General features: G+C 38.0%; 1 protein-coding gene across 2 annotated transcripts in view; it reads left to right on the top strand.

The window, feature by feature from the left end:
* Positions 1-13,855, top strand: part of Dock11 (dedicator of cytokinesis 11) — a 198,225-nt gene that overhangs the window by 175,896 nt on the left and 8,474 nt on the right. For both annotated transcript variants that reach the window (XM_070039850.1, XM_070039849.1), the window contains 6 exons: positions 21-127; positions 4,446-4,568; positions 8,176-8,289; positions 8,795-8,941; positions 12,015-12,225; positions 12,582-12,772. In XM_070039850.1, coding sequence (XP_069895951.1) covers positions 21-127; positions 4,446-4,568; positions 8,176-8,289; positions 8,795-8,941; positions 12,015-12,225; positions 12,582-12,772 — 893 coding nt within the window. The remainder of the gene's footprint in view (positions 1-20; positions 128-4,445; positions 4,569-8,175; positions 8,290-8,794; positions 8,942-12,014; positions 12,226-12,581; positions 12,773-13,855) is intronic.

The following is a 13,855-nucleotide window of genomic DNA, read 5'->3' as shown; positions in this document are numbered from 1 at the left end:
TCTGTTTTTTTCCCACACAGAATTATTCCCTAATGGATGCTCAGCCTTCAAGAAAATCACTCCGAATATAGATGAAGAAGGAGCAATGAAAGAGGACGCAGGGATGATGGACGTCCATTACAGTGAAGTAAGGCCTGAGGCTTCACTTCCTAAATTTTAGGTTTATTAAATTTTATCACAGCTCACTGGATTTCCGAGGTAGCTAAGGGTTAATGAACCCTAAGTTTTCAAACTACGCAAGTGAAGATATTCCTGTTTGGCAAATAGAGCCTTGTGTCAAGAAATGTTCCCATTACCTAGTTTTGAAACACATTTACCATCTATAAATGACCATTTCAGTAACCAGATCAAAATCAGCATAGGGGAAAAATATTGCTGCAAAATAGAGTTAACATTGCCTTTTACTTCAACTATAAGCAAAGTAGTATGAAAAGAATTTTAAAATAGAAAGTTTTCTACTCTGCACTTCAGATATGAATAAAGCAGGTTTAGCTGTGAATTGACAACCAAAGATTCATTGAACACTGGCTTTGGAACAAGGCTCAGATAATATGTGACATGCAAAATCACAGGAGAGAGACAGCTTTAGGCTAAGGTAAGATGAAGGAGGAAAGAGGGATAAGTCTTCAAAGAATGACAGCCCTGAAGGCACTCTAATAGGGAATAATTAATCTAGAATCACAGTGCCCAGCTAGTAATTTTTCTTTAATGTCTCTTTGTTTTTAGAGTGGTACTGGGTTTTGAACTCAAGGCCTCACTCTGCCATTTGAGCTATGACCTAGCCATTTTTTTGTGTTCAGATAGCATCTCCCTCCCCGCCCCACCCAGGGAAGCTGCAGACTGATCTGACCTACAGGCTCTCATGTTGCTGGGACCATAGTCATGCATCACTACAACTGGCTTATTTGTTGAGATGGAGCCCTTAACTTTTTTACCCTACTGGCCTCAAAATCCTCCTGATATAAGCCTCCCTAATAGCTGGGCTTATAAGGCTTAAGCTACTGTGCTCAGAGAGAGTAGTAACTTTAATGATTAGTCAAGAACTATAATGAGCTTTCTGTCCAAACACTTCTGTTGGAATTCTTTTGTGTTCTCCCATTTTTTTCATCTTAGAATTTTTACTATATATATTAGAGAAGGTTTTTAATTTTTTATTGTTATTACAAAGATGATATATAGAGGGGCTATAGTTACATAAGTCAGATAAAAAATACATTTCTTGGGCTGGGAAGGTGGCTCAGTGGTAGAGCGCTTGCCTTACATGCCTGAGGCCCTGGGTTCGATTCCCCAGCACCACATAAGCAAAAAAGAAAAAAAGCCGGAAGTGGCGCTGTGGCTCAAGTAGTAGAGCACTAACCTTGAGCTGAAGAGCTAAGGGACAGTGCCCAGGCCCAGAGTTCAGGCCCCACGACCGGACCCAAAAAAAAAAAAAAAAAAAAACATTTCTTTTTGGACAGTGTCAACCCTTCCCTCGCTTTCTCCCAGTTCCACAATTTTTTATTATAGAAATTTGTATTTGGCATATATAGAAAGGATGGTGTCACCCAACAGTCACTTCGTTTGGATTTCTTTTTTTTGGGGGGGGGGGGTCCGGTCGTGGGGCCTGAACTCTGGGCCTGGGCGCTGTCCCTCAGCTCTTCAGCTCAAGGCTAGTGCTCTACCACTTGAGCCACAGCGCCACTTCTGGCTTTTTTCTTTTTGCTTGTGTGGTGCTGAGGAATCGAACCCAGGGCCTCAGGCATACAAGGTAAGCGCTCTACCACTGAGCCACCTTCCCAGCCCCTTTGTTTGGGTTTCTATAACAGGGCTTCCTTCTCATGCCCTCACCAATTAAAATAATGACACTAGAAGTTATATTGAAATGAAAAACAATTCTCCATTTATCACTTGTTTACTTGAACTCAGGATAATTAGTTTTCTAAAAATATAGTTCTGTCTTGATTTGCAACAGTATAAAAGATAAAATTTGCAATAAAATGTATATGTCTTAAGGAAATAGTTTGATGAGTCCTTTCTTTTAACCAGTCTTGGGGACTAAACGCTATCCTTGAGCTTTTTTACTCAAGGCTAGTGCTCTGTCGCTTGAGCCACAGCTCTACTTTCAGCTTTTTAAAAATAAGTTTTTTGAAGGTAAGAGTCTCACCAACATTCCTGTCTAGGCTTGCTTTGAACTGGATCCTCAGATCTCATCTTTCTGAATAGCTAAGATGATAGGCATGAGCCACTGGCACTCGACTCAGTTTGATTAATTTTGAAAACTGAATGTGCCCATACAACCTACCACCAAACTAAAAAAATAGAACACATCTATCGATATACAACTTCCTATGCCCATTTCCAAGAAGTCTAGATGTCATAAAATCATTTAGTAGGTACCCTTTTGTTTAGTATATTGAAATTTTTTTTTTTGGTCGGTCGTGGTGCTTGAACTCTGGGCCTGGGTGCTGTCCCTCAGCTCTTCAGCTCAAGGCGAGCACTCTACCACTTGAGCTACAGCGCCACTTCCAGTATATTGAAATTTTTTATCATCATTCATTCTCCATTATCTTAATATATACCTTTTCAGTTCATTCTCATGTTTATGGAATTTAGATTGTTTTCAGCTTGTAGCTACTATGAATAAATCTTGTTTATAAAATGCTATGTATATAGATAGATATAGATATATACTGGGTTCCAGTGGCTCATGCCTATAATTCTAGCTACTCAGGAGGCTGAGACCTGAGGATCATGGTTAGAAGCCAGCCCAGGCAGGAAAGTCTGTGGAGCTCATCTCCAATTAACTTCCAAAAAAGCCAGAAGTGGATCTGTGGCTCAAATGGTAGAATGCCAGCCTTGAGTCAAAAAGCTCAAGGACAGCACTGAGGCCCAGAATTTAAGCCCCAGGACCAGCATGAAAAATAAAAATGGTATATATGATATATGTTTTCATTTATCTTGGTTAATACATGGAATATATACGTGTGTGTGTGTGTGTGTGTGTATATATATATATATATATATATATATATATATATATATATATTTCATGTATAAACCTGTATAATAAATTTTTCCAAAATGTTTCTCAAAGTGGTTGGACCATTTTATATTTCCACCAGCAATGATGAGAGGTCTGTTTGCACATCTTCATTAACATCATGTTTCTAGTCTTCTTTAATTTTAACAGTCTATTTAGCATGAGTTTTATACCTCGTGAAATTATACCTCATCATGAATTTATACCTCATAGACTGAGGTATAAAAAGATATATGTGGGGCTAGGAAGGTGGCTCAGTGGTAGAGTGCTTGCCTTGCATGCATGAGTCCCTGGGTTTGATTCCTCAGCACCAGATAAGCAAAAAGAAAAAAAACAGAAGTGGCGCTGTGGCTCAAGTGGTAGAGTGCTAGCCTTGAGCTGAAGAGCCGAGGGACAGCGCCCAGGCCCAGAGTTCAGGCCCCACGACCGGAACCCCCCCCCCCCAAAAAAGATACATGTTTGACTAATGATGTTTAGCAGTGTTTCATATGCCCCTTGGCCTCTTGAATCTCTCTCTCTTTCTTTTTCTTTTTTTTTTTTCCCAGTCCTGGGGTTTGAACACAAGTGTGGGTGGGGTCCCTGAGCTTCTTTTGCTCAAGGCTAGTGCTCTACCACTTGAGACACAGCTCCACTTACAGCTTTTTTCTGAGTGTTTTATTGGAGATGAGTCTCACACACTTTCCTGCCAGACTGGCCTCGAATCATGATCCTCAGATCTCAGCCTTCTAAGTAGCTAGGATTACAGGTGTGAGCCACCAGTGCCTGGCTTGAATATCTTCTTTAGTGCAATGTTTTCTTGTGCATTCTTAGAAATTGCATTATTTACTTCTTATTGCTGATTTGTGAGAGTTCTTTTTGTATCCTTGAAATAAGTCCTTCACCAGATACATATGCTGTAATTTTTTTTACTGCTCTTTGGCATGTATATTCATTTTCCTTAATTAACTCTTGTTGAACATAAAGGTGTTTTGTTTGTTTGTTTGTTGAGATAGGATCTCATTGGGCCAGCCTAGGCTAGCCTAGAACTTTTAATCCTCCCATCAATACCTCCCGAGTGCTGGAATTATAAGTGTGTACCACCACATCCTATAGGAAGAAATTTTATGTAATTGATTTATAACTTTTTAATTTTTTGTCTCTGATTCAAATGTTTCTAGTATTTGATTTAGGAAATACAGAGTCATGTCCAGCCTGGCATGGTGGCACATGCCTATATTACCAGCACTTAGAAGGCTGAGGTAGAAGGATCCATATATTCAAGTCCAGGCTGGGCTGCATAGCAAGACACTGTATCAAAAAAATATCTAGTCACACACTTCTGTCCACTTTATACACTCTGTTCTTCATTAACTTAAAATGCTTCACAATTTATTTGTCCCAAACTCTATTATTGATTCCTGATTGGATTTTTTTTCTGTCAATGCAGGAAGTGTTGCTGGAGTTGCTAGAACAATGTGTGGATGGCTTATGGAAGGCAGAACGTTATGAAGTGATTTCTGAAATTTCCAAGTTAATCATCCCAATTTATGAGAAGCGCCGAGAGTTTGAGGCAAGCAATTTAACATTTTCATCGATGGCCTAAATCTTTTTGTTGTTGTTGTTCCTGGGGAAAGCACTCTACTGTGTGTCTTCCGAAGAGTGAAGGTTCAATAAATTATGACATAGGAATTTTATTATCATTAAATTATGACATAGGAATTTTATTGTCCTTTCTTTGTGGAGCTGAAACTAGAACCCAGGACTTCAAGCATGCCAAGCAATCACTATTCCTAGTCTGAATTATAACTTTCAAATTGAATAAATACACTGGGATGGATCTCAGTGACAGAGCCCTTGCCTAGCATGTGCAAAGGCCATGGGATCCATGTCCAGCTCTGCAAAATGTTACAAATCTTAAAAATGCTCTGAAATGAGCATTTTCCTATGCTATCTTCTTCTTCTTTTTTTTTTTTTTTTTTTTTTTTTTTTTTTTTTTTTTTTTTTTTTTGCCAGTCATGGGGCCTGAGCTCTGGGCCTGGGTGCTGTCCCTCAGCTCTTCAGCTCAAGGCTAGCACTCTACCACTTGAGCCACAGCGCCACTTCTGGCTTTTTCTGCTTATGTGGTGCTGAAGAATCGAACCCAGGGCCTCATGTATGCAAGGCAAGCACTCTACCACTGAGCCACCTTCCCAGCCCTCCTATGCTATCTTCTATTCATTTATGTTCATACACATTTTCCAAATGAAATTAAGAGTAAAAGATTGAAATAGACATTAGTCCAGTAGTTCTCAAAGTATTTTCATCTGGCCACCTCCCTTCTTTCAGGATGTAAAATAATCAGTGTAGTTTTCAGTGGACTTGAAAATTACCAGAAAAGGTACCACTGCCAGAAAAGGCTACTGAACTTCCATGTTGCCCTATTCTCACCCCTCCCACGGCAGGGGGAGGATATAGAGACACGATTGTGTTCTTATTGAGTGCTAAGACGAAAGGGACTGGCCAAACTTACAAAACAGTAGTAACAGCCCTAGATGAGGAACTATTTGTCAATTTGACTTGTTAGGCAGACTGTAGATAAAGGATAGTCCATACAGAGTGACAGTATTTAATTATCAGCTGTTACCATCAGTACTGAACAGGCATTTTTTGATATTCAAGTCTCTGAGGCCATATCATAATTTCTACTTCTATGAGCTGAGAAAGGAATGACTTTAGACTCGAGACATCTCAAGAATAGGTAGTCTTTCATTGTTGAAGAAGTTTCTGAGGGTATAAACACATGCATTTAGTATCATGTGGATAGTGTTCTCATATCTGTTCCAAACTGGTTCTGATCAAACTTACTTTCTCCTCTCGGGTCCTGGGTCTTTCTATCTTTGCTATGCTCTTGATATATATTGGACATGCTTGAAAAATCAGTGGAATTCAAGACTATATTGATAACCTCGAATTAAGTATAGGTCACATAGAGGACCAAGAATAGCGTAGGAGGAAAAATAAGATTTGTCATTCCCCTTTCTGTCAAAGCATTACATTCTTTTTTTCCCTTATTATTTCAAGACAGTTTATTATCAAAAAGGTCTCAACACTAAGCTTCTGGCCCATTCTGCCATTGTACAAACTACAAATCCTTGCTTGGTAGCCAAGGGGCACTTTTTATAGCATCTTGAAAAAGTGAGTAAAAGAGATGTGCATTGTTTCCATAGGAACACAGGTAAGTGTGACCCCATCTCCTAGCCTTCCATTGGCTGAGTGTGGTACATCACACCTGTAACCCTATCTGTAAAGGGGATAGAGGTAGGATGATCACTGGAAAAGTACAAGATCCTATCAGAACAACAGATTGAAGCAAAAAAAGGATGAGGGTATGGCTCAGTGATAGCTCACTGGGCTGAATTCAAATCTCAGTACAAAAAAAACCATATCATACAATAAGTCTTTATGAGTTTCAAATTATAGGTCCCATCTTCTCTTAGATGAAGAACATACTAATAGAAACCCAAGGGACATTTTGCTCTCAAAGAAAATGTATGTATTTTCTATTCCCATTAATTAAATGGTAAAAGGTGTCATATAGATTCCTTGGCATACTGTTTGAAATGAGGTAATTATATCTAGGAAACTCATGTATACTTTTTGATATATTTCTGATATCAGCCAAAGGTTACCTTATATCAGTATAGCATATATCAGAACTAGATTCCTTCTTATGGACACATATATCTGTCCACTAGATGAATATACAACAATTTTTATCCATTCATCTGTTGACAGACATTGAATTGTTTCTACTTTTTTTGGTGCCAGTCCTGAGTCTTGAACTCAGAGCCTAAGCACTATCCCTTAGCTTTTTACTCAAGGCTAGCACTCTAACACCTGAGCCACAGCTCCACTTCTGGCTTTTTAGTGGTTAATTGGAAATAAAAGTCTCACAGACTTTATTTCCCCAGTTAGCTTTGAATTGCAATCCTTAGATCTTAAGTCTCCTCAGTAGCTCAGATGATAGACATGAACCACTAGTACTCAACTCATTTTAATATTCTTAATAATGTCCATTTTACGCTGTGTTCCCTTTTTCCTGGATATGTAGGATATATTCTTGGGATATGTCTATGAACTGTTACAAATTTCAGTGTGTTTATTTTATTTTCCTAACTAAAAGCTCTGGAACTTTGTTTAGTCTCATATCTCTATATGTAATAGCTCAAAAAGGAAATTTTTCTACCATTTCAATCAAAGTGATTCAGACAAATAGGAAATAGTAGTTGATAATACAGTGTTGAGAATCAAACCCAGATAATACAGTATTTTAAAAATATAAATCGCTGCCAGGAAGTAATGGCTCAGGCCTGTAGTCCTATCTACTCAGGAAGATGAAGATGACAGTTCAAAGCCACTCTGCAATAAAGTCCATGAGACTCTTATCTCCAATTAACTGCCCAAAAAAGGCCAAAAGTGGGAGCTGGGGCTTAAGTTGTGGAACACTAGCCTTGAGAAAAAAAACTCAAGGACAGTGTTCAGGCCCTGAGTTTAAGTCTGGACACACACACACACACACACACACACACACACACACGCACGCATGCACGCACGCGCGCACGCGCCCTGAGTTTAAGTCTGGACCAACGCACACACACACACACACACACACACACACACACACACACACACACATTTCCATCAAGATGTGAATAAAAGCCTGGCACCAGTGGTTCATGCCTGTAACCCTAGCTACTCAGGAAGAGGAGCTCCGAGGATGACAGTTCCAAGCCACCCCAGGCAGAAAAGTCCACAAGACTCCTATCTCCAATAAACTACTCAGAAAAAGCAGGAAATGGTGGTAAGGCTCAAGTGGTAGAACACTAGCCTTGAGCACAAAAAGGCTCTAGGACAGAAGCCAAGCCCTAAGTTCAAGCCCCAGGACTGGTGGGAAAAAAAAAGAATGTGAATAAAATATTACATAAGTGTTATTTTACCATCTTTAGTTCTAAAGTTCTACTCTGACCTAAAATTGTTGACAACTTTTCTCTAATTGTTACAATGGTGAGGGGGAGGGGGAATGTGAATGGCATCCCCTAAATTTTTTTAAATGTTGTATTTATTTTTGTAAATGCATCTTGATGACACTCAATTATTTACTAAAAGAAAAAGCTGATCCATATATTCTCGTTTTTCAGAAACTTACTCAAGTTTATAGAACTCTTCATGGCGCTTACACAAAAATTTTGGAGGTTATGCACACAAAAAAAAGACTTTTAGGTACTTTCTTCAGAGTTGCCTTTTATGGCCAAGTAAGTATACTTCGTCAAGTTGTTTTTCCTCTTTAAATATTCACCTTTGGCTTATTAGATTACTATAACAGAAGTTATTAGATCTAGAATTCTGTCTAGAGAAAATATCTATTACAATGGCAGAGACCTTATTTTCTAATTTTAAAGTTCGATTTGGTTCTCATACCTAAATGATTGGTTCAGAGTACAGTATATAAGGCTTGGAATTTCAGTTTCACTTTCTGCTAAGCCTCTGTTTAATATCTGGCAGTTAAAATTTTCCAATACAAAACAGGTAAGTATATAAGGAAGGAGGAAATTCTAATATGGAAATTTCTTCAGGCTAATAGTATATTCATATGGTCATGAATTTGCAATGTCTCATTTATTTGCAGTTGAAAGAATGAATATTTAGGTGATTTATAGCCATATTTTAAATGTATTTCAGATATATTATTACTAGTTATTTAGGATATTTCCTGTCAATTCACACTTTTCACAAATTACTTGCTTACCTTTCTAATAGTCTTTTTTTGAAGAAGAGGATGGAAAAGAGTACATCTATAAAGAGCCAAAGCTTACTGGACTCTCAGAGATTTCCTTGAGACTTGTTAAACTTTATGGTGAAAAATTTGGCACAGAAAATGTCAAGATAATACAGGATTCAGACAAGGTAACATATGCCCTGCATTTTGAAACAATTGTTATTCCAGACTTGGTACATTTCTTTTAATTTTGTTTGTGTGCTGGTCATTGGGCTTGAACTCGGCCTGAGCACTGTCCCTGAGCTTTTTTTGTTCAAAGTTAGTGCTGTACTTGAGCAACGGCTCTCCACTTCCAGCTTTTTGGTGGTTAATTGGGGATAAGAGTCTCACTGACTTTCCTGCCTGGGCTAGCTTTGAACCACAATTTTCAGATCTCAGTCTTCTGAGTAGCTAGATGTGAGCCACTGGTGCCCAGCATGCTCCTGATTTTTCCCCCATTTTAGCTATGTGAAATATGAAACTAGAACCCTCCAGATAGTGGAAGAAAGAATAGAGGTCTTGGAGTCAGAGACCAGAACTCAAATCTCCACTCTCTGTTATTTTGTAGTTTAAAAGCATGAGGAAGTTATTTAGCCACTCTGTTTTATTTTGTTCATTAGTAAAATGGAAATAATAGTACTTTTATCTTGTGGTTGTTGTATAGATTAAATAACTTAATATATGGAAAGTAATTAGAGTTGTTGGTACATAAATCACTGATATGGGAGCTAGTATGCTTAACAACCTAGCTATTATTATGTTTTATTGTACACCTTGATTCTTAGTTACATATTTTATTATTAAAATCATTTCAGGACACACAATTCTAAAATATCTGTAGTTCAATCGAAGTGATTATGGTTAAGTTTCAAATGAAATGATGCTTTGGGTCTTGATCTAGAGGTTATTCATCTCACTCGGCCCTGCCAAACAGGGTGCAAATGGTTCCAACTAAAGAGTCCCTTTGGGGCTGGTGATGTGGCTCAAGTGGTAGAGTGCTTGCCTAGCAAGTGCAAGCCTCTGAGTTCAAACCCCTGTAATCACCAAAACACTAAAATTAGAAGAACCCCTTTCACAGGGAATGCATAGTTCCCTATGGACCACACAGTAAGAATGCCAATCACTAGTTGCCATGAATATGCCCAGGATGAAAACTGATGTTTAAGGTAGGAAGGATATACACAGTTTAGGATTTGTAGAAACAGCAATGTTTACTTTCTCTTATTCTTAGTAAAATGTTCCTACTTTTTGCTTCTTGAATACTAAGATTACAGGCATGCACTAGCATGCCTGGCCAGACCTTTTTCTTTATTTGCTAAACAAAAGAATATATCAGGTATTTACCTAGCATTACATTGTATTTGGTATTATAAATAATCAAAAGGCATTAAAGAACACAGATAGATGTTTCATAGGTTGTTTCCAAATACTGTGGCATTTTGTATAAATGATTTGATTTTTTTTCTTAATTAAAGGCATTATTTTTCTGCCAAAGATCAAAATTTGCTTAAGGGCACAGGCAACTTGAACAGGATTTTGCTTTTATTTTCCAATATCTTAAAGGTATATATCCTTAAAACCAACAGTTTCAGATTTAAGATTTCATCTTGTAGATGTACACATATGGATTTATGTTTAAAGATGTTTTCTGCTGTAAAATGTATATAGCAAATGTCCAGATGCAATGTAGCTATCTTAGTCCTTGTGACTTCAGTAAATGGCAACATTACCCCCATGGTGGGTATAGTCATGTAGCTGTGAAAAGAAAGTGTCAATATTAACCTGTTAAGATACTAGATTTGTCCAGGTGCCAGTGGCTCAAACCTATAACCCTAGCTACTCAGGAGGCTGAGCTCTGAAGATACAGATCCAAAGCCAGCCCAGGCAGGAAAGTCCATGAGACTCTTTGCATTGAACTGACAAAATTCTGGAAGTAGAGCTGTGGCTCAAGTGGTAAAGCATTAGCAAAAAAGCTAAAGGACAAGTTCAAGCCTTAGTTAAAGCACAGAGAAAAATGCAGGACTGAACAGTTACATGAGTGTTAAAACTAGAAGTTTATATATACTCATATAAGCTTAAGAAGGCTCTGGAATCAAACATATAAAATAATTACCATAGTTACCTCTGAGGAGTGAGACTTGGGTCTTGGCTAAGAAGGGGGAATTTTTGCTATTTGTGTATACCTCGTATACTGTTTAAATGTGTGTGTGTGTGTGTGTGTGTGTGTGTGTGTGTGTGTGTAAAGTTTGAAGCTATCTTCTGAGGTTTTCTGGAAGCATCTAGCTTTTTAGTGGGAGAGAAAAGACAGTTAATGTCTGGAGATTGGTAAACAACAGCAGAAGGTTGGAGACGTTTCCTATCCCCTGTCCATATGCTTGCACACATGGAGGAAGAATAGATACATCTAATTAAAGTCACATCAGTGATTTCACTATAGAACTATATTTTTATTTAGGTGGTATTCATATAAATGCATGGGTATTTTAACATTTTAGAGATAAGATTATAAAACAATGTTCAATCTGATCTCAATTTTCAAATACATGTACACAGAAAAAAAAGACTGGAATGAAATAAGTGAAAATGCAAATATAATAGTCATTATGGTAGGATTACAGCATTTTCTACTTTCTTTCTACGTTTCATTTTTTTCTTTGGTGGTCCAGGGGTTTGAACTCAAGGCCTCACTTTTAGTAGAATGAAGCAGGTACTCTACCACTTGAGCTATGCCTCCAGCCCTTTTTGCTTTGGTTATTATGACATAAGAGTCTCACTTTTTGCCTCAACCTGCCTGCACTTTGACCCTCCTATTTACACTTCCCACTTAGCTAGGGTGATAGCATGTGCCACTGTACCTAGCTTTTTACTAGTTCCAATATGGTTCATTTGAACTTGTTTGCCCCAACTTTTTTTGCTTGGACTGGCTTGGAAATGTGATCTTCCCAATCTTCACTTCTTGAGCAAGTAGGATTGCAAGTGTGACTCACCACACACAGCTTCTTTTCTTTCACCATGTCCGTTGTCTCCAAATGGGTTTCTCTAACTTCTTCATAATCAGAAAAAAATAGATCCTTAAAAAAGAACAAAGTTCTTCTGTAGGTGTCTATTCAGTTGGTAGCACAATCACAATAGCATCTTTTGCCTACATGGTCTTAAAGGAGAACATTACCAATACTTCCTTTTTCCTTCCACTGAATTTTTTGGTAATATCTTATCTCATAGGTTAATGCCAAAGAACTTGATCCAAAATATGCTCATATCCAAGTCACTTATGTGAAACCATACTTTGATGACAAAGAACTCACAGAAAGAAAGACAGAGTTTGAAAGAAATCATAATATCAACAGATTTGTTTTTGAGGCTCCTTATACCTTATCAGGTAAAAAGCAAGGCTCTGTGGAAGAACAGTGTAAACGCCGTACAATCTTGACAAGTAAGTAGGCCTCTTTCATGTCCGCTTTTTATTTGTCTTGATCCTCTGTGGTATATACAAGTACTGGCTGTCCAGCAGAAACACATAACTGAAGTTTTAATCATTTGTTGTTTGACTATTCAAAGTTTGTACAAAAATGTCCTTGTAACAAACCACTGTTTTCTCATGTCACTCATAGTTGCTTAGAGGTGTCTCATAAAGAAAACCTATCTCTCAATCCTGAAGCGATCATACTGGATACCCTGAAGTATCTTTTAGAGAAAATATGGGGAGAGTTAAATACACTGGATTTTTATTTAATTCAGTTGAACAAATGATTATCTAAAGAAAAATAATCAATCTTAACATTTTAATAGCATCAAACTCATTTCCCTACGTGAAGAAGAGGATTCCTATAAACTGTGAACAGCAGGTTAATTTAAAACCAATTGATGTTGCTACTGATGAGATAAAAGACAAAACTGCAGAGTTGCAGAAGCTTTGTTCCTCTGCTGATGTGGATATGATTCAGCTTCAACTTAAGTTACAGGGCTGTGTTTCTGTGCAGGTATGTTGATCACCCAACATGGATTAAAGTGTTTCTTTAAAAAAACTTTTATTGTTATTATAAAGGTGATGTACAGAGGGGTTACAATTACCTAAGTCAGGTAAAGAATATATTTCTTTTTGGACAATGTCACCCCTTCCCTGGCTCTCTCCCAATTTTTCCCTCCCATCCCCACCCACAAATTGTATAGTTCATTTTCAACATGGTATCTAATGAGTATGACTTATGCATTTATTTGTCCCTCTGTTTCTGTGCCCCCCTTATCCTCCCAAAGACAGATATACAAACAAACAAGAAAATCAAACAAAAACATCAACAAAGAAAAAAAACTCTTGTTTCCATTTCTGGAGTTCATATCAATTTTTTTTTTGTCGGTCATGGGGCCTGAACTCTGGGCCTGGGCACTGTCCCTCAGCTCTTCAGCTCAAGGCTAGCGCTCTACCAACTAGAGCCATAGCGCCACATCCAGCTTTTTCTGCTTATGTGGTGCCAGGGCCTCATGCATGCAAGGCAAGCACTCTACCACTGAGCCACCTTCCCAGCCCATCAATAAATATTTTATATGATCAGAGTAAAATGTTTCTTGTTGTTTTTCTTGTTTCGTAGGAGTATAGTGCAAGCATTAATTGTAGTTGTGTGCTATGTTCTTATTGAGTACAAAACTCCATATGTCCATTTTTTGTTAATGTAATAGAGAAGTTAGGTTTCAGTTCTACAATTTTTTTTCTTTTTTTCTCAGTCGTGGGGCTTGAATTCTGGGCCTGGTCACTGTCCCTGGGCTCTTCAGCTCAAGGCAAACATTATACCACTTGAACCACAGCCCACTTCCAGGTTTCTGGTGGTTTATTGGAGATGAGAGTCTCACGGACTTTCCTGCCTGGGCTGACTTTGAACTGGGATCCTCAGATCTCAGCCTCCTGAGTAGCTAGGATTACAAGCATGAGCCACTAGCAGCTGGCTTAAATTCTATAAATTTTATCTTAGGTCAGAGGGCTTAAACATAAATTTCTATGACTAGGCAAGCACTATTATTTACATATCAGAAATCATTAATTTATTAGAGTATCATCTTTCCAGATTATT

The sequence above is a fragment of the Dipodomys merriami genome, unplaced genomic scaffold (assembly GCF_024711535.1).
Source record: "Dipodomys merriami isolate MVZ:Mamm:240054 unplaced genomic scaffold, mDipMer1.0.p SCAF_3, whole genome shotgun sequence".
Taxonomy (NCBI): Eukaryota; Metazoa; Chordata; class Mammalia; order Rodentia; family Heteromyidae; genus Dipodomys; species Dipodomys merriami.
The sequence above is the reverse complement of the archived record's forward strand: the minus strand, read 5'-3'. Positions and strand labels throughout refer to the sequence as shown.